Source organism: Leptopilina heterotoma, unplaced genomic scaffold (genome assembly GCF_015476425.1).
Source record: "Leptopilina heterotoma isolate Lh14 unplaced genomic scaffold, ASM1547642v1 Lhet_47, whole genome shotgun sequence".
NCBI lineage: Eukaryota > Metazoa > Arthropoda > Insecta > Hymenoptera > Figitidae > Leptopilina > Leptopilina heterotoma.
The window spans coordinates 3,269,697-3,292,368 of NW_025111098.1; the positions used below are offsets into that span (position 1 = coordinate 3,269,697).

Here is a 22,672-nt window from a genome sequence, read left to right on the forward strand (position 1 = left end):
TAAAACATAACAAACATAACCTACAAGTTGTTTCTTCTTGGATCTTATTTTTATGTCGCGTCACATGTAAAACCAATAAATATTAACAGTAATTAATTAAAAAACATATTACATATTTAATTTATGTTAATTCATTACATGACAGGCTCGGATCCACGGTGGGGCGAAAGGGGCGATCGCCCCCCAAACACACTTACTCACAGTGTAATGTTAGGTTCTAATATATCTATGCCTTCATTACTATAAGGTTTTAATTTACAAATCGCCCCTCCCCAAATTTACTTTTGAATCCGCGCCTGTTACATGAATTGTAAAAAAAAGAATGTCACATACACAAATAGCTTATGTAAATTATTTTTCTGTATATTTCTTTGCTGAGGTAGCACAGTAATTTTTGTAGTTAAAAAGACAGCAAATATTTTTGTTTCTTAGGTATAAACTGTGTTAGTTACAGTCTACAATTTTCAAGTTATCTATGATTTTTGGTAGATATATGTATGAGTAGGGGAGACCGAGGTGAGTTGTAACAGAGGTGAGTTGTAACAAAACCGATTTCTCGAAAGATTTGACCTTTTAGAAATTTTGAAAAACGTGAATTTACTAGGTGAATGTAAGGTATCGTGGCGTGTAAGGTATGGTGGCGGACTTGTCAAATCTGGCATGTAACATCACATCTGAAGCGCCTTATCACTATGGTCGATGTCTTTTATCGTGATGACATTTTATATTCAGTATTAATGACCAAACGCGTGCTTTGTACTCTAAGTGATTTTGAATAAAAAAGTAGTGGAAAAAAATAAATGTTTTATTGATTATGTGTGTTAACAGTGACAGAGTGAAGATTTTTTGAAATTTGAGTCAGGTAAATGTATGGAACGTATTGTTTAGACCTTGGACAACAGTTTTTTGTATTGCTTCCTCATAAAGGAAGCTTTAGAACTCCCCGTATAAATGTTCTAAATAAATAAAAAAAAGTTTCGACGTATTTTGACCTCCGAAGTCCAAAAAACGGATTTTAAAAATTTGTCCCGATGTGTGTGTGTGTACTAACATTACATTTGCCTCAATATCTCAGAACGGGAAAGAGCTAAAGGCCTCAATTTTTTTTTAAATTGTAGGTCTCCCCGGGGGACATAAAATGAGAGTATTTTCAGCCCGATTCATGAAATTTAACTATTTTTTTTTGCATTTTTCATTTTGTTAAAAAACGTTTTTTGGACATAACTTAAAAAAATGTTAGAACACTTATAAATCTTTTTCTTTGGTTTTGTAGAGTTTTTTCACACGCATCTTTTGAGCCCTAATTGAACATTTTTCGTCCATATTAACCGGAGATATTAAACTTTTAAAAATCAAAAATTTTGGAAAATAAGACTTTTTAAAAAATTTTGTTAAAAAATGTAGAAGTTTAGTTTTGTTTTGTATTTAGTTTTGTAGAGTTTTTTCGGAGGCATCTTTTGAGACCCAATTGAACATTTTTCGTCCATATTAACCGGAGATATTACACTTTTAAAAATCTAAAATTTTGAAAAATAAGACTTTTATAACAATTTTTTTAAATTATGTAAAACGCTTTGATTGATCTATTTTTGAACCTAATTCGGGCAGAAATTATGAAATTATTGGTATTTGAAAAATCAAAAATTGTGGAAAATATCATTTTTTCAACATTCTTGTTTATTAACTTATGTGTAATTATTAAACTATTATTACCATCTTATAGAATATATAAAAACACATTTTTTAGACCAAGATTTAATGATTTTTAACCCTTTTATAAAAAGTAATTCTTATATTTCAATTATTATTATTTCTATGAGGAAGCAAAGTGTTCATGAAATGATCATGAAATGAACACCAAAATTATAAAAATGTACAACTTGGCAGCGGTTTTTTACATTTTTCTCAATTCACGCTGTATGAAAGTAACACCATCATATTATCATCAATAGCTTGTAAGGTATGATGGCGCAATTTTAGTAACGTACAGTGGCGGATCATTTTTTGCACGAGTTTCAATTGTCTTTGCATTTTTTGTGTACTAATGCCTGTTGTGCTCCACCGCAATAATTCTCGAATATGTGACACTTGCGATCTTCTCTTCTTCTAGTTGCGTTAAAACAGTCACCAGCTACTTCACATGTCCAAATTGTAACCATAACTGAAGTGAAACTTTTTTTTCTATAATGTAAAATCATCAGTTTTTTCTCTTTTTGTTATTTTTCATCATTTCTAGTAGTTTTAATAAATGATTTTAACATCTACATAATATTTTAGTTGAATACACCAAATCCGCCACCATACCTTACAACTTTCAAAAATAAAAAAAATCAGTGTTTTGCGCCAAGAGCTGTAAAATTTCACTGCAATTAAATTTTAACAGCCGCTTCTGACAGAAATATGCTTAATAGATGTCAGCAACTGTCTGCTTTTGAAATTTTGAAAAATATTGTTTTGAGAGAGAGAGAGAGAGAGAGAGAGAGAGAGAGACGCAAAAACACTAAGTGTCCGCCACCATACCTTACACTCCCCTACATATTCAATTCACTATTTGATGTATATTTAGTTGACCAGCTGAGAAAATTTTTTGAGAAGTACTCAATATGTGTGCAAAAAAATCTCTAAAAGTAAGTTTTCGACGGATATTTTGATAGTTCATTATTCTTCGACACATATTATGTTATTGTTATTCTAATATTTATTTTAATAACTGTTGGATACTCAAGTTTCATGAAATAGTTTTGTTTTTTGTGTCAGTCTCGAGATTTAAGATAAAAAATAATTATTCGAACCGATGCACAGTTTTTCGCACCGAGGTGAGTTGTAACAGACTGTTTCAACTCACCTAGGTATACGCAAAATTTTGCTTGACTTTAAAAGCATTTTGAATTTTACAAAGTTTCGTGTAAAATCACTTTCAGATTTTTAAAAATGCAAAAAAGATTATCAAAAAACTTTTAAATTTCAATTTTTTACTGAATGTTACTTTTTGTTTGTTTTAATCGACATATAAATGTATTTATATAATTTGCTTTAATATATTATACTATATAATATATATTATATGTACATTGTAATTCCGGTTTTAATTGGAAATCAGTATATATTATTATATTTTTTTAAATTTAGCGCTATTACCTATACTAGTAATCAGTGGTGGCTCTGTGGTATATTGTGAAAATTTTTTCTTGAGATAACCTATAAGTTGTAGTGTCTTTGCCATATGTATTGTGAAGAGTTTTTTTTAATGTAAAGTTTATTGTTTTCTTATTAAATCTTTTTATTTATTAGTTCAGGTAAGGTATTAACACTTTATTTAAATTTTAAGAAAATTTAAATACAGATAATATTAATAATTGAATTTTAATAACTAAACTTTTATTCAATGATCTATTTCTCTCTGTAACTCAACCCAAAGCACCGTTAAATGTGACATTGCGATTATTTTTATTTTAAAAAATTAATATTTGCAGACCACAATCATTCTCAGAGTGATTCAATTCGAACTTAACATTTTTTTATCTCATAAAATATATATTTCCTTTTAAAGTAATGAAAAATTTAATTCACTTGTAGTTTAAATTGAGGTTATGTTTTTAAATTTTAACAAAATTTCAAAATAGAATAATTTCAGAAATTTTAGGTCAATCTATTGTACAGGAAAATAAATTTTTTTGTTTATCATAACATTTAAATTTAAGAAAAACAAATTATACTATCTTAAGCAATAGAAAATTCTAACACGTCATAATTTTCGTTTACAAAAATTTTTAAAAATGTAATTTTTATTTAATCAAATACTAAATTGTTATTTAATTATTTTAGAATGCCCAATAAATATATAAAAAAGACAAATCGCGGTTTAGCCAGTCAGGAATTGTATGAGATGGCCTATCAGGAAGTAAAGTCAAAAGGAACATGTATTCGAGTTGCGGCGTCTTCTTACAATCTTAACCACGTTTCACTATTTCGATTTATGAAAAAGAAAAAAGCATTCGACGCTAACCTAATAGGCAAACCTCCATCTATCGGTTATGTAAAACAGATGATTTTTACAGAAGAGGAGGAAAAGATATTGTGCCAGTATATATTGACTTGTGCAGCAGCCAATTATGGTTTAAAGATGCCATCCAAACTTGTCATTAAGATTACCTCAACCAACAAGTATAGCTCGCGCAACGAGTTTTAATAAAACAAACGTAAACCTCTTCTTTACTAATTATAAGGATGTTTTAAACAAAAATTCACTTGAAGCCAAAGATATTTGGAACATTGACGAAACCGGGATAGGTAATTTCATTCCGCCTATGTTTATTTTTCCTCGCAAAAGATTCCAAGATCATTTCGTTAGAGATGGTCCAATTGGATCTGTGGGAACTGCTAACGGGTCTGGGTGGATGCAGGAAAATGATTTCTGTTTCTTTCTTCAACATTTTAAAACCCATGTAAGACCTTCAAAAGAGCACAAAGTTTTATTACTGTTGGATAACCATTCGTCGCACATGGCTTTAAAAAACATTGAGTTTTGCAGAGAAAATGGTATCATTTTGCTTACGTTTCCTCCTCACTGCACTCACAAGCTGCAACCAATGGATCGTACTGTTTTTTGGTCCCCTAAAGAAGGCTATCAATACAGCCAGCGATAATTGGATGTGCTCGAATGCAGGGAAAGTCATGTCCATCTATGATATTCTATCAATGACAAAACTTGCATTTAATGTGGCGATAACGGCGAAGAATATCTCAGCTGGTTTTGCTGCGACAGGAATTTGGCCTGTCAATACAGATGTTTTTGGAGAAAGCCATTTTCTACCCAGTCAAGTCACTGATCGTGTTTTAATAAACACAGTGCCTGAGCAAGTTTTAAATGTTGACGACAACTCAGAAATAAGAATTACTATTCCTAATAGATCTGTTGATGTGAGAAGGAATGAAAATATTGCAAATGGAGAACAAAACTTGAATGAAAACCCTCAGCACAGTATTGAACCTATTGCTTCCACATCTAAAGCTTCTAGTGATCATTCTTCTAGTTCTAATGCATTTTCACCGAAAGTATTTAGACCACTGCCAAAGGCTCCACCAAGAAAAGGAAAACAAACTTATAGACGAAAAATTAAATCTGCTGTTCTGACTGATTCGCCTGTCAGGAATGAAATTCTTGCTATTGAAGCTAGTAGAAAGATGAAGAAAATAAAAAGGCCTAATTTCAATGAAGGAGAATCTAAAAAGAAAAAGGATAAAAAATCGAAGACTAGTGATGAGAAGAGAAACAAAGTCCAGAAAGGAAAAAAGAATGATGCAGAAGACAATTGTTTTTGTCTTTGTTGTCTTGAGGCCTATGCGAATAGCAAGTCAAATGAGACATGGGTTCAGTGCATGAAATGCAAGGGATGGTCACATGAAGCCTGCACTGGAGGAGAGAATCAGTATATTTTTGTCACAATTGCTTACCCAAATAAATTAAAGATGGAATTTAATTTTTTTACTCTAATTACTCATTACTTATTTAAAATTTCGACGACAAAATTTTATTATTCTTAAATTACTATAAAATAGATAAAGTATATTATGTAATATTATTTTTAACTGTTATAAAGTTCAAATTATTATTATAGATCATAAGTGAATACCAAAGATTGGTTTAAAATGTTTAATTGGTATTAAAGAAAACAAAAAATGTAATAACCTAATTCCAAAAATAGATTAATGTATTCAAATGAGTGTTATATTCGTTTCTATTAATAAAATGTAATAACTATTTATATTTACTTTACTAACTAAACTAAGTATTTAAATTAAATTTTCTTTATTAAAATCCCAAAATTTGCAACTGTTACAACTGACCTCGACATGTGTTACAACTCACCACGGTACTAGGTGAGTTGAAACCCCGGGAACTGTTTTGGATTTAGCAATGTTTTCAAAAACCCTTAAAACTATTTACTTTTTTATTTTTGATTCACATACTACACAACACTACCTATCCAAAAATACAAATCTCATAAAAATAGGACAATTTTTGGCTAAGTTATACTGGATAATGTAAAAATCGTTTCAACTCACCTCGGTCTCCCCTACACTTTTCCCCCTACAATATTTTTCAAAAAAAAATTTATTTTTTTTAAACAATTGCAAATTGAAGAATGTTCTCAATATTTTTGAAAGATTAAATTACCATGTATTGATGCGCAAAACTCCAAGGATTAATTTAAAAAAAAGAAAAATCAGTAACCTTTAATATTACAAAAATTATGTAAATTTTTCTACCAAAATGGAGGCGAAAATCGACTATAGTTCCTGATTAGGCTGAAGAACGTAACGTTAAAAGTTTAAGGTACTACTACACTTTAGAATTTAAAATTTTTTTTATTTTTCTATTGTATTTTTTAACTCCTTATGACTTCAGAAAACACCTCCTCAAGTATTTATAACCAATTGTAAAAAATAAAAGTAAATTTTTCAAAAAATATTCAATTAATGTAAAAAGTCATTGCCAAATTAAGTAAGTCTTTAAGGGGATGGTGGGGTTTAGCTTTTTGTTACGACCTGTAGAAACATTGGTGCTAATGTATGTAACAGTGTCTGACATAAAAAAATGGTGGGGTTTCAATTTGCAAAAGAATTTTAGGTAATTTATGGATGGCCTCTAACGATACATCTACCAAATTGTTTTTTTGTGACAAAATCAAGCAATATAAGATTTTCTTTTCGTTAATTATTTTTCTATTTACTAAACGTTAATAGAAAAATAATTTCTTTTGTTTTAATAGTTCACCTGTTAAAGTAAAATTAACCCCACTTATTAGTATAAATATAAATTGCTTTTATTTGTGGAAATGAAAGTTGTAATATTTTCATCGTTAATAGAAAAATAATTTCCTTTCTTTCAATAGTTCACCTACCAAATTGTTTTTTCTGTGCCAAAATTAAGTAATATTAATCTCACTTATTAGTATTAATATTTGGTGAAATGTTTACTTCACTAATAATCATAATTTTTTCAGCAGAATCCATTAGTGGAAGCAGTTTAAAGTATGGAAGGTCTTGAATACGACCCAAATCATCCGGAACTATTTCCAGAAAGAGGTCATCACTGGGATGAACGTCCACCAGATGCTGAGATGTTGCCAAATCTTCCAAACGAGTTAATTGAAGAGTTTTTAGGTAAAGAGGATCATCTGGTGGAAAATATAGTTCCGGATGATTTAAACATTCCTGAAAACATTATCCTCTAAGCAGTAGCAGTAGAACAACAAGGAATACCAGCGGAAGCCATACTTCAAAATGATGAGCTTAAAGCAGCAGAGGCATTATTAGAACTCGGAGGAGATGTTCAAGTTAATTTTGTCAGTGATCTGACAGGAGATGCTCATCCTTGGATAAGGAGAAGAACTCTCCCTCGAATAAATTTACCACCTTCTCAAGTACGATTCGAAGACGGATTGTCAAATATAGAATATTAACTTCAAGCACCACGTGAAGAGCCAATTCCAGCACCACCTGAAGAGTCAATGCCTGCACCACAGCAAGTTAGAAGAATTGCTTACACACCACGGCATGCTAATCATGTACTACAAGCTCTCCGACGAGCAGCACCCATTCGAGCACTAAATCAACAACGTGCAGCACCAGTTGGACGTCAAGCAATTATAATATACTTTCGTTATATTTTTTATAAGAATGGCAATTATTTTTTTTATTTTTTACAAGTTTCTTTCATGTGAAATTTACTTTATTTTTCACATAGTAAAACTTCATTCAAAAATATGTGCTGCACTTTATAGTAGACTATCGTTATAATTTTTATAATAGAGACAATTATTTTTTTATTTTTTTACAATTTTGTTTCATATGAAATTAACTTTATTTTTTGCATGGTAAAACTTCATTCAAAAATATGTGCTTCGTTTTATTGTATACTGTCATTGTGTTTTTTATAAGAATGACAATTTTTTTTTATTTTTACAAGTTTTCTTCATGTGAAATTTACTGAAGTTTTGTATGTTAAAAAGTCATTCAAAAATATGTACTGCGTTTTATTGTATACTATCTTTATGTTTTTTACAAGTATGACTATTTTTACAAGTTTCTTCCTTGCGAAATTTACTGAAGTTTTGTATGTTAAAAGTCATTCAAAAATATGTGCTGCGTTTTATTGTATACTGTCTTTGCGTTTTTTATAAGAATGACAATTTTTATTTGTCACAATTTTGTTTCATATGAAATTTACTTTATTTTTGCATGGTAAAACTTCATTAAAAAGAGATGTGCTGCACTAATTGTCTACTATCATTGTATTTGTTATAAGAATGACAATTATTTTTTTATTTTTACGTTTCTTTCTTGCGAAATTTGCTGAAGTTTTGTGTGTTAAAAAGTCATTCAAAAATATGTGCTGCGTTTTATTGTAGACTACTATGTTTACATTTCTTATTGTTTCTTAATTATTAATTTTTATTTTTTATACCTATATTATTTTATTTCAATGTACATATGTAAAAAAAAGTTTAGTTTGCTATCATATACATTTCACTATGTATATACACTACCGTCGGGAATTATCGGTACGACTGCACGCGCACGGCCCAAAAACATACAAATCTTTAAATCACGATTTTTTTGTAAATACAAATGTCAGAAAATTAACAAATATACCATTCGATAGATTATTAAATTCTACGATTAATGGTACATAACTGAAAATTTTAATAATTTATACAAAGATTGCAGCAATTGACAAATTTGACAAAAAAATTTTAAAAATACAATTTTTTTGGAAATTTTTTCAACCCCTGCACATTTTTTAAAAATTGCAGACAAAAATTGAAACTTATATAGGTGTGATCATTCAAGTCTCATCTTTAATTTAAGACCAAAAGAATTATAAAATCTTAATCGGTTAGCGAGATATCATTATAAACGGACAAGCATTTTCAGCCAAAAACCGTTCAAAATCGACTAATTCAAAGCATTTGTCAAAAAACATGCTCGGACGTTTATAATGATATCTCACGAACCGAAAAAGATTTTTAAACTCTTGTGGTCTTAAATTAAAGATGAAATTTAAATGATCACACTTATGTAAGTTTTAAATTTTTTCTATAATTTTTAAAAAATTTGCAGAGGTTGAAAAAATTTCCAAAAAAATTGTATTTAAAAATTTTTTTTTGTCAAATTTGTCGATTGCTGCAATCTTTGTATAAATTATTAAAATTTACAGTTATGTACCATTAATCGTAGAATTTAATAATCTTTTGAATGGTATATTTGTTAATTTTCTGACATTTGTATTTACAAAAAAATCGTGATTTAAAGATTGGTATGTTTTTGGGCCGTGCGTGTGCAGCCGTACCTATAATTCCCGACGGTAGTGTAAATGTACATATGTATATTTAATATACTTACTTTTTCTAATTTACTGTGTACATATTTTATTTTCACATGCGTTATATTTTACTTTTTTATAAACATTTCTTTATTTTCTTGTAGGTTGCATTCTACATTTATACAATAATAATTTAAATTTGATTTTAAAACAAAATTAATCTTTTTTATTAAACACTAATTTAATAATGTTTCATTGTTTCATCATTGATTTCGAAATTTAATTAAAATCAACATTAAATAAATATTGATCCTATTACTATTTATTATTTAACATTGACTTAAAAGTAAACTAAATATATATATATATAAATTATGAATTTAGATAATTTTTTTTCATCATGCTAATTAAATTTTTTTATTTTTAATAATTAATAAATAGGGTAATGTCACCTTGAGTGGACCGTCTAATCTTTTTTTCGAAAAAATTCTTTATGAAAGCAAATTAATCGGATGTTTCTATTCCATGCTTTAGTTTAGATCCCAAGGTAAGTGTTTACACCATAATAGCTTTGTTTTATTTTTATTTGGAAAAAACAATTCACTTTAAAAAAATAGCTAATTTTTAAGGAATGAAAAAAGTGTAACCTTGAGTGGACCACTCCTAAAAATTTGTAAAAGTTATTCTAATTTCTTTAATTTATTTAATATTTCTGATATATTAAAACAAAATTTATGCTTATGCATCTTCAGACCATGATTGTGTCGCAATGTTTACAAGTGAAACAACTTTTAATAATTTTGGCACATATCACATCAATATAACAAAAAAATTAATAAAGAACATAAAACATAGTTTTAAACCAATTTATTGTCAATTTATTTCCTTAAAAATGGTAAACTGACATTAAAAATATAAAAAACAGGCTCCTCTCACGGTTATAAACAGTGGTCCACTCATAGTGAAATACAACTTTTTATGGCAGCCACCACAATTTTTTTTTACTCAAAATTATCACTTAATTAAACTAAGACAATCAATTTCAATGTCCAAAGTAGTAGGAAAAAAATAAGTTACCTTTTAAAACTTAAATTTTACACTACTTTTACACTTCTGAATCACTTTACTCATTGTAAGAGCGACTTCTTTTTTGGTTTGTATTCTTAAAAATGCGTTACATCAAACAATAACGTACATGTTTATCGCGGAACTTAATTTCTTACGGTTTCTAGGTGCGGTGCTGCTATTCGTTTTATTTATTTCATATTTCCGCTGTCAGATAACTTAAAAGCTCAGGTGGTCCACTCAATGTGACATTACCCTATTTGTTTACATTTGTGAAGCAATTTAATAATTTTCAAATTCAAATTTCGCGCGTTACTGACGGTGTGTTTAATTCAAGAAGCTTCACTTAGCCACCGCACATACAGGGTAATGAGAGTGCACGGTGGGGTGAGCGCGCGTGGTGGGGGAACCGCTTGGTGGGGAAAGAGCCCTACGAGGGTAGCTGGTCCACGGCAGAGAGCTCATTCAGCTCATAGCAATGTACCCTATGTGGCAGCCATATTCACCACCCTGGGCGTTGGTGGAACGACCGCCGACACCACCTCAACCAAGGATGAAACCGGAGTCTCCCCCACCCTTTATTCAGTTGGGGACTCCACCCAGGTCGCCGACACCGCTAGAATGGCTGCCTGCAACCCCGCCAGGAAGTCCGCCACGGTGTAGGTCGCCGATACCCAGGGCGCAGTCTCCCGAGCCCAGGGTAGAGGTGTCTCAGCCAGAGGAGGAAAGAGAGTCGGCGGGACCTCCACCAGAGGCGCAGTCGCCGCCTGCTCACGGTCAGCGTCGCTGCCATCGTTGCCATCGACGTCGGCGCGTAGTTTTGAATATTAATTAAAATTTTTTTTTAAATTAATAAATTTTTATTTTTTTTGTAAATTAGTATATTTATTTTTTGTTACGGTACAATCCTTGATGAGAGTGACGTAACTGTCACTCTCATCAAGGAGGCTTTAGAGTTGATTCCTCTTTTAGACGACGTCAATTTAAGACGTTCATTCGTTGAGAGATAGATTGTAGAATGCTCACAACATGAAAACGTGTTATCGAGCATTCTCAAGTCGATGTACTTCACACATCAAAAGCAAAGAAGTGTGAGCATTCTACAATCCATTATTAGATTTCGCGCGTTGTTCGAGTCTCATATTGTAGACGACGCTGGAATTAGTGATCCAGACATAAATAAACGTGTCAAATGGGAAGAGTGTGAGAGTGCCTTTGCATGTAGATTGTACACTAATGTGATCCTGAATCTTGTACATATTGATATTAGCGCATTCTTGGACGGTGCGTCCACGCTTTTTCAAGATGACATTAGAAGTGCCTTGAATAAGAATGGGCCTATTCTTGTGTATGGTGTTCTCATCGCACACTTCAAAAGAGTTGAAAATGATGTGGAGGTTTTTAAGCCTATTCCTTTCGGGTATAAGGCTAAGAGTATTTTCCTCACCACGCTGTTAGATGATTGGTTTGATCAGAATATCAAACATCCGATTTTGCATAGTGTTGAAGAGTTTTATTCGAAAGGTTCGAATTGGAACCTTCAATCGATTATAAGGCTTGAAATCAATGTAAATAAATATAATCCAATGCGTGCAAGCTCTTACATCGGTTTACCTCCACAAATAAAAAACATGCACGCATGCATTAATGTTGAAGACAAAGATAACCAATGTTTCAAGTAGGCAGTATTGTCGGTCCTACATCCAAATGTATCACATCCTAAGCGCGTTACAAGTTATAAAGAATTTAAACACGAGTTGAACTTTGAAGGTATTGAATTTCAGTATCGTTAAACAGTGTTCTAAAATTTGAAAAAATTAATGACATTTCAATTAATATCTACTGTTTATCGAAGAATTACGGGGAATTTTCTACACATCCTCTTCACCTCACAGCTGAAAAAAGAGATAAGCATGTAAATCTGTTCTATGTTGCCGACATGTACGCTGATGAGAATGTTGAAGAGAATGTAATATGTGATGACGGCTTTATGAATTTATATTATGTATGGATTAAAGATTTGTCACGCCTAGTGACTAAACAATTATCTAAGAAGGCACATCGAAAACATATCTGTGACCGATGCTTACACTACTTTTTATGTGTTGAAAGATTGAATGCACACATCGAAAATTGTAAAAAAGTAAATGATTGTAAAACTAAATTACCAAAGCCCGATAAGAGTTTAATCGCATTTAAAAATTTTAAGAACAAAGAAAAGGTGCCATATGTAATTTACGCCGACTGTGAAAGTCTAATTCTTCTAGCAGATGAAGATGTAGACAATTTAAGTAAGACTGAAGTCTTCCAGCGTCACAAATTGTTAAGCATCGGATATTATATAAAATGTAGCTACGACGAATCATTATGTAAATATGTACCGTGTCCGAAAAATGAATCTGACCCTGCTAAATGGTTTGCTGAGGAGTTAACGCAAATTGCAGAGAAAATGAATAAAGTTTTTAAAAATCCGTTACCGATGACTGCATTAACTCCTCAAGAAATCAATGATTTTAAGCGAGCGACAGTCTGTCACATTTGTCATCAGAAAATACCGGCAAGCGAAAAGAAAGTCCGCGATCACTGTCACCTTACTGGCAAATATAGGGGAGCTGCCCATGAATCATGCAATTTAAACTATCAAGGTTGTCAAACGATCCCCGTAGTCTTCCACAATTTAAGCGGTTACGACGCCCATTTTATAATTCACGCGATCTCGACGAGCTTTGAAGGGAAAATTGACCTCCTCCCCATTAAAAAAATAAGGATATCTCTTTTACTAAACATGTTAATGGGAGTGAGGTCAAATTCAGATTCATTAAATCATTGCGATTCATGGCAGCATCCCTAGAAAAACTCGCATCGTATTTAGACGAATATAAAATTGTAAACTCCGCTTTTGCCAGTACGGTGACAGATCCGGATAAAATTAAATTATTGACGCGCAAGGGTGTTTTCTCCTATGAGTACTTTGACTCAAAAAGCAAGCTCGACGAAACCGAATTACCCCCCAATAGAGAAATTTTATAGTACGCTTTATAATGCCGGTATGTCTGATAATGAGTATACACATGCGCAGAATGTATGGACCGAGTTAAACTGTCAAAATCTCTACGACTATATACATTTGTATATGAAAACAGATGTATTGTTACTTGCGGATGTCTTTGAAAATTTTCGAGAAGATTGTGTAAAAGCGTACGGGTTAGAACCTGCTCACTATTATACGACCCCCGGTTTAACTTGGGATGCTATGCTCAAGTACACGAGCATAGGATTGCAACTAATAACCGATATCGATATGATTATGTTTGTTGAGTCTGGTATTAGAGGTGGCATAAGTCAATGCTGCAACCGATATACTATAGCGAATAATCCATATATGGAAAATTTCGATGATAGCAAAGATACAAGCGACATCATGTACTTTGAAGTCAACAATTTATATGACTGGGCAATGGCTCAAGCGCTCCCTTATGGCGGCTTCAAATGGGTTGAAAATGTTGACGACTCTTTCAATTTTAATGTCTCTGACGATTCACCTGTTGGATACATACTCGAAGTTGACTTGGAGTATCCTGAAAGTATTCACGATACCCACAAAGACATGTCATTTTGCGCAGAAAATGCGAAACCCCCCTTTCGAAACAGGAGAATTTATTAACAACACTCTTACCCAAAGAAAAATATGTTATCCACTATCGAACGTTGAAACAAGTTGTTGCTAATGGCATTAAACTTGTTAAAATCCACCGAGTCTTACAGTTTAAGCAATCAACATGGCTTAAACCATACATCGACTACAACACGATGATGCGAACCAATGCTAAGAATGAATTCGAGAAAAATTTGTTCAAGCTCATGAACAACGCTGTGTACGGCAAAACAATGGAAAATGTCCGTAAACATTAGCCTGGTCATTTTTGTAAAATTATTTAATATCAATGAGTGCCGGGCTGAAAAAGTTTCCTTTTCATCTAAAAAAACAAATACAAAAATAATATAGTGAATGTGTGAATAATTAATGGACCCAAAAACTGATTGAATGGGAAAAAAGAGATTTTATTGAATTTTTACAGTAATTTTCAATGTTTCTTTAAAAAAATGGTTCTTTTCTGTGTAGCTATACCAAAAATATAATATATATTTATATATTATATATATATAAGAGACTTTTTTCCCTAAAACTTGTTTTTTTAAATTAAAAAATTGTTGAAGATACGCCATTTTGAATTTTAATATTAATTTTATAAAATTTTGAATATCTTGGAATATTGTTTGTGGATTCTTATGAAATTTACACATTATTCAGGTGAAAATTTGTAATTTAAAATAAAAATAAAGTTAATAAAAAAAATTAATTTTTAAATAAAAAATTTTAGGTATATCTCCGGCTGCTACTCTTGATAAAATTGATTTTTAATAGATTTTCTTTAAATTTTGAGAAAATGTTTCTTTGTAAATATTTAAATATTTAAAAACTCTTTGCCATGTCAAAAAACAAGATATTGTGGTTGACATTTCTTATTTTTAACATAATCGCATGTAAAAGTTAAAGTTTGAACTTCTATATCTCAAAATTTAGCATCGCAAAAGGGTTTTTAAATTTTTACCACATTTAAAGGGCACCCGAAGAGATATTTTCTCAAAATTCAAAGAAATTCTATGAAAAAACAATTTTTTCAAGAGTAGCAGCCGAAGGATTCGAATTTTTTTAGCATCGACAAAGATTTTCTATGGTAAAATGCAGCGAAAATTTCTGTAGAGCCTTAACAATTTCCAAAATTGATAAAGAAATTGTCGTTTATCATCAATTTTTAAAAAATTTAGGAACCGTTTGTACCACAGGCCGACAGTATTTACTAAACAAGAATCAAGCAATATTTTTCCGAAAGTTTTCAACGTGATAATTCCTAATCCAGCGTCATAATAGACCCTGCACGTCAGGTTTTCGAGGTATTTTAACTTAAAAGTGCAAAAGACCAGTTTTTTAACATCCAAAGATAATTGCTTTGACAAAAGTTAAATATTTAATCTGAAGACGCTACTTTTCTTCTTTAAATTCATTTTGAAAATTTTAAATAATTCCATTTTCCTCTGAGTAATCGTTCATTCTGTTTACTGAGTTTGGCAAATTCTTTGAAAACTGAGTAAAAACAGACAAAATTTCGATAATGAAGAAGAATATTACTACAAACCAGAATATAAATTTCAAATACTTTTGCGTATTTTCGGTACAACTAATTGCGAATACGATGTCAGATTTACCAAATCGTCTGCCATATACGATCCGCTATTTTGAATTTTAGAAATCTGACATAGAATTTGTATCCAGTTATACCGAAAATCTGCATAACCATTTGAAATTTAGATGCTTGTAGTTAAATTCTTCTATATTATCGAAGTATTGTCTATTTCTCCTCAATTTTTGTAGAATTTGCCCAAATCACTAACAAATGAAGATTTTTAAAATTTCCGAAATGAAAAAAATTAAAAAACTGTGTTTATTTAAAATTTCATGTACCGATTTTTTCTTTTTTGTCTTAAAATTATTGTATAGCTTTACCGAAACGATACTAAAAGAAATTGGATAGGCAAGAACTTTTGGCTTTTTATTCGAAGCTCACCTTGTTGCTGCAGCTAGTCTTTTTCTACAAAAACTTCAATATCTCCGGAACCAGATGAGTCTTCATCAATTTTGTTTTATAAAATTAAAGGTGAATTCATAAGGATTCCAAATATGCTACTAACATTTTTCTCAGAGAGGAGTAAATAATGAAAAATAAATTTTTTTTAAATTTTTTTATTTACATTATTTTTATTTTAAAGTACACATTTTTACCTGAAAAATGTGGACACTTCATAAAAATCCATAAACAATAGTCCGAGATATTCAAAACTTTATGAAATTAATATTAAAATTCAAAATGTCAATAAAATCTCTTTTTCTATAATATTATTAAGTTTTTGGGTCTATTAATTATTTATAGATCAACTTAAGTATTTTCGTATTTGTCTCTCTAGGTAAAAAGGAAACTTTTTCTGCCCGGCGCTCAATGATATCACCAGATTAAAAAATATCTTAACAAATCGCGGCCAGGCTAGTAAACATGTCGACATTAAACTTGTCACCCAATGGTTTGGCCGCTATGGAGCTGAAGCCCTTAATTCTCGACCCAACTTTCATAGTCAAGCGATATTCGACGAAAATCTGGTTGCCATTGAACTGCGTAAAACCGAGGTACTACTCAACAAACCGATCTATGTGGGTTTGAGTGTGTTTGATGTATCCAAAACGCTTATTTACGATTTTCACTACGGGTATATGTTAAAAAAATACGGCGACAATTGTAAACTGATGTATACCGATACAGACAGTCTAATCTACGAAATTAAATGTAAAGATGTCTACAATGACATAAAAAATGGCATCCAAAAGTTTGATACGTCAGACTATCCCGCAAACAACGTGTACGGCATTCCGCAAGTCAACAAAAAGATCTTCGGTCTAATGAAAGATGAGTGTAACGGCAAGATCGTTACCGAATTTGTTGGCTTGCGGAGTAAGATGTACAGCGTACGGGTTAAAAATAAAGACTTTATTAAAAAAGCTAAAGGTATTAAATCCGGCGTTGTAAAAAAGTCGATTCATTTTGATGATTATGTAAAATGTCTGCGAGATTTTGACATTCAAACTCGAACACAGTAAAATATAAGATCGCGACTACACAACCTCGAGACTGTAAAACAAATTAAAGTAGCTTTAAGTCCGCAAGACGACAAACGGTATTTGTCACCAGGGAGTACTGACACTCTACCGTGGGGACATTATGCGGTCCCCACAATCGACGAATGATTTGGTAAAACATGATTGTAAAAAAAATAAAATGTTTGTTAATAAATAATACAATTATATTTAATTTCCATGTGTTTTTTATTTTAAAAATCCTTACATATATACACATAATAACATATGCTTAAAACTTATATTAATGTAATATAATTTAAATGTGCAAATCGCCCCCAGCAACTTAACGCAAATGCTAATCAACCAGCAAAGCAATCAAAGATTAATGTTAGCGTAGAATCTCTTTATGAATCAAAACTTCTTCCAACAGCAGACCTTTACAATGCCAGTGCCAACTGATTTAATATTGATTCATTATTGATTCATTAATAATTTATTATTGATTCATTATTGATTTATTATTGATTCATTATTGATTCATTATTGATATAATGTTAATTAAATTTGTCACTGGCAGTGTAAAGGTCTGTTGTTGGAAGCAGTTTTGATTTATAGAGAGGTTCTACGCTAACATTAATCTTTGATTGATTTGCTGGTTGATTGACATTTGCGTTAAGTTACTGGGGACGATTTGCGAATAATAGATTATACATTTGCTTTATCTTCCCAAGTATTGTAAGAATTATCAAAGCCAAGCCATTTAACAAGAACTTTGTTTCCACGTGCCTTCAGAATTTTTTCCACAAGATAAATGTCTGAATATTTTACTTTAAGAAGTTCCTCTTCATAGAATCCTCCGCTGATGGGTTGATCCTGGTAATCATTGAGCTTGTAAGTCACTGGTTGAGTTGATACAACTTGATCCACGGTGAATATTTCTGTTGTCCAATTGGGTGTGTATCCTTTCTCGAAAACGTTTTTATATTTGCTCACTCGAACTTTGTCACCAATTTTATACTTTGGTTGTCTTAAAGGAATTTTTCTCAGTTTAGAGATCCTTTCTTTTAAAATTTTAATGACTTCTGTAGTAACATCTTTAGGCTTCATTCCAATTGTTCTATGTTTTGCATCATTATAGTTGGAAATAAGAGTAGGCAATATATCATACCGCTTGTAATTTCCTCGTAAACTTAATTGCATCCACATTTTTCTTTTTAATTTTCGATTAAACCGTTCAACAATGAAAGCTTTCATATTACTGTATGTTGAATAAAAATTAATTTTATGCTTCTTCATTAATGCTTCAAATTGTGAGTTATAAAATTCTTTTCCTTTGTCACTATGCAAGTTTTTTGGTATGCGTTTGTTAGCAAATATAGATTGAATTGCATGAAAAACATCTTTTCCATTTTTACTTTTTACTGGAACAGCCCAAGCATATTTCGAAAATATGTCTATAACTGTTAGTAAATACTTGAAACCTTTATTTATTTTTAAATAAGGTATCATTTCTACTAAATCTGCTTGCCATGTCTCATCAATATCACGCATTTCAACTCGCCGTCGAGGATAATTTTTTCTAGCCTGAGTATTAAGTTCATTTACTACTATTAATTTTTTTTGTTTATTCTTGAAAGCACTTAAGCGAGTATCCAATTCACTAATAATTTTAGCTGTTCCATAAGATAAGTCTTGATTTATATCTTTTTCAAAATTTTTTATTTTTTCTGTAATAGAGTCTTCAAGAACTTTTAGAAATAAGTTGTTATTGTCTACCTCTGATCTAAGTGAGGCACTAACTTCATACAATAAACGGAATTCGTGTTTTATCATATGTCGTACAAGTTTTTAATTGACAGCGTCGTTTTCTTCTTCAGCGTTAGCAAGATTAGAGAGTTTTCTTCCTTCAACGTCAAAGTTACCTTGAGAATTAAGTTTAAACCCAACTCCAGGAGGACCTCGTCTTGCTGATCCTCTTTGATTGAGAGGATGTCCGAACACATCAATGCTCATTGTTAAAATAAATGATATTTGCTCAAACACATCTTAATATATAATTTTAGCTTCACGTAATTTCTCAATGATAGACATGATTTCATTATTGTGGCTAGGATTTACAGCAGCTTGAGAAGCTATTAATAGTCTAAGACGGTCAACCAACTCATTTGAATCATCCCAAAAGATATATTCTCGTTGAAAATTTTTGTTTGTAATCATAAATTTAGGTAATGAACTACCACTTATAGATGGCTGTTTTTAAGGTGTTCGAGGAAAGAATTGAGATATAAAATTTAAATACTTGTAACTCTTATCCGAAGGTATAGATTCAGAGGAACTATACTTCTTTTTGTGTGCATTAGTAGCAATCAGAATCTCTTTATAGTTTCTTTCATCATCTTCACTTATAAGCGATGTAGTAGGTTTACTTTTAAATAAAAGTTCAAGTAATCCAAGCGTTTGAAGATATCGTTTATTACCAATTTTTACATGCTGATCTTCAAGAGTTATTAGTGAATCACCAATCATAAGTGACCCATCACTTAGCTTACGTACGCCGTATGTTAAATGTAAACATTGCTTTCTATTATGATTTAATAAGTATAGATATTTATTACTTATTTTATCATCATCTGGAGATTTTTCAGTTTCACTTTCATAGTTTATGCTATCATCTATCTTCTGCTCTTTCTTTTCAGTCTTGACATTTTAATGTTCAGTGTCTGTAAAGTTAATGATTTTTTGTAAGGGTTGAACTATCGGTTTAAAAGTTTCAGTCAGCACATTTTCAGCTTCTTCTTTTCCTAATTTTAACATACGATGTTTTTGTCTAATTGCCTCGCTAGCTTTAGCAATTTGATGAAGATATTCTTTTTCTTTATGAAACATGTTATTATTACAAGGTTTCATATTGAACAAACAATATTTTAAGAATGATCTTATTTTTATAGTGTTACAAAGCTATCAAATCATTTTCTATACCTTTCATCATTTAAATCAGAATCCTTATCAATTACTACAAATCCATATTTGTCTGAATTCCAACATGTTGAACATAGTTCTCGAAATTGATTAAATGTCATGTCAGTGTTAACATGATCATCATTAACATGCCTTAAATTTTTCTCATCTTGACGAAAAAGAACTAGTAAATTAACATTATAACGTACTAAATGTTTAGGAACGCGTCGTAGATATTCAGTGCTTCAAAAGACCTTACAACGAGTTTGTCATCAAAGAGTTGGCGATTCTACCACTTAAACAAGATGCTCATCCATTGGTCTACCTCTTCGAGCCGCCATATGCCTGGAGTCGATTACCTGCAAGATACAAATGTGAGAATCGATGGCTTATAAATAATTATCATGGTATCGGTTGGGCTGCTGGTGACATTCCTTACGAAGAGTTACAACCAATAATTAAAGAAGTATTAATAGGTACACCTACTATTTATTTAAAAGGTTTAGAAAAACAAAAATGGTTAGAAAAATATACATTAAATGTGTTTAACTTGGATGATTTTAAATGTCCGTCGCTAAAAATTTTAAATAAATAATATAGAAAATAATGATGAAGTGGACAATGATTGTACATTAAAAATTTTTTATAATGATTGTGAAAATTTTCTATTTGATAAATAAATTTATTAAATGGAATACGAATGTTTACATTAAATAACCCTCCCTTATCCTATTATCTTTATTATACATGTGTGAAACTATTAAACATGTTAAAACTAGTCTAGACTTGTCTTATGACGTCACAAAGTGGACGTGGCTCAATAAATAAAAGTGGGGGTAATGCGCATGCGTAGAGTCAGTGGTGGGGTACTGCGCATGTGTAGAATTAATGGTGGGGGTAATGCGTGATATTTGGGTATAAATAGAGGCATTTCAGCCGATTTAATCATTCTGTCTTGTGACATTACAAAGTATTATCTCTAAGAAAATATAGATCTAACCAAAATCTACGCCATTGGTCGCATGGATGCTTTCCTACATACAAAGCCGCTTTCCGAGCTGACTCCTGGATATAAGTATCCTATAACGAAGATCCAGGTTGTCAACACTGTGTATGGAGTCAAGATCGTCGTTGAGGTAGATAAAAAGTTCAATACATTCCTACCTTCAAGATTTGTACCAATGTTCACTGATGACTCGATATGCTTGGATAAGATGCAAGAAGCTATTTATTCTGGACAATTACGGCTGAAGTATATTGGTGGTCCATACAACCATATTGAATTTAAAATAAAACAAGTGTAAATATTGTATATTCAATATAATAAATGCATAAAATGTTATTAATACTGTATTTAATTAAATACCTTCATTAGTATAACGTTAGATAATAAGGTATACATTTTAAGGTTATGTTTAATAAAATAGATTTTAAGGTTATGTTTAATAAAATAGATTTTAAGATTATGTTTAACACAATAGATTTTAACAACTTTTACAAGCGCCATCTATTAAAATTTTAATAATCTCACTAGTGTAAACAATATGGCGCTATCTTTGCCCGCGAAATACAAAGTTCAAACGACTAAGTTGTGGCGCCATCTCTCGGGACAACACTCAAACCGCACTAACACTCGGTCGGTAAAACAAAATGGTTGCTCACTGTCCAAGAGGTTTGAATTTATCAAATAAATTTTTAAATTTCTTGCCAAGCAGGTTTGAATTCGCTAGTAGCGCCATCTGTCGGTGGCAGCCAGAACTAAAAAATCGGTTGATAAAACAGAGAACCCCTTCTAACCCGCTCAAAGGTTTGAAAATAAATTTTTAAATTTCCCGCCAAGGGGTTTGGAATTCGCAAGTGGCGCCATCTGTCAGTGGCAGCCGGAACTACACTCGGTCGGTAAGGTAGAACACCCCCTCTAACCCACTTGAAAGTATACTATTGAGAAATCTTCCTTACCGACTGTTGGTAACTTAGCCGAGATCAGAACCTGGGGCAGAACCGGCCTAGCTATACTACTAACATGGTTGGATTTGATCATCATATTTTTTTAGAGAAAAACTCCAAGTTTTTAAAAAGTTCGTTAAAAAAGCATGTATTTTACTCTAGCGCTCATAGTTTTTTACCTAGAGAGCTCAAAATTGGTATACTTATGTATTTCCACCTAGTGAATTGGCGTTGGGCATTTTTATTATTTATTTTCACGTGTAGATTTCAACCAACATACAGAAAAATAAAAAACTTCAATTAAAACTTCATATTTTTTTCAGCGAAAAACTCAGTCTTTAAAAATTTCGTCAAAAAAGCGTGTATTTCACCCTAAAACTCACAGTTTTTTACCTAGAGAGTTGAAAATTGGTACACTTACGTATTTTCACGTGTAGATTACAGGAAAAATATAGCGGAAATGATTAAAATTGTTCTTCATTGTGAAGAAAGCGACACAATTCTTAATCTAGTGGACTGGCATTAGAGTAAAACGGGGCGAGGCAGCCAAGACGGCACATTTTGGCTTGCGAGGCAGTTATTTGAATAGGTTTTTTCAATTTTATTATCGCGTTAGAAAGCTTGTCTTTTTGGCTAAAAAATCGCCATAAAACATTTTGACGTAGGTTGAACTTAAGAATTTCTAC

The 22,672-nt window shown here is 31.4% G+C and overlaps 1 protein-coding gene across 1 annotated transcript; it reads right to left on the reverse strand.

Annotated features, from left to right (window-relative positions):
• Positions 1-17,786: 17,786 nt before the first annotated feature.
• Positions 17,787-18,287, reverse strand: LOC122507506. Its single transcript, XM_043620255.1, has one exon. The coding sequence runs from the start codon at positions 18,285-18,287 to the stop codon at positions 17,787-17,789; it is 501 nt and encodes a 166-aa protein (XP_043476190.1).
• Between the last annotated feature and the right edge of the window lie 4,385 nt (positions 18,288-22,672).

Coding starts and splice junctions, on each gene's coding strand:
- LOC122507506 (XM_043620255.1), bottom strand. CDS start 18,287: ATGTGGATGCAATTAAGTTTACGAGGAAATTACAAGCGGTATGATATA.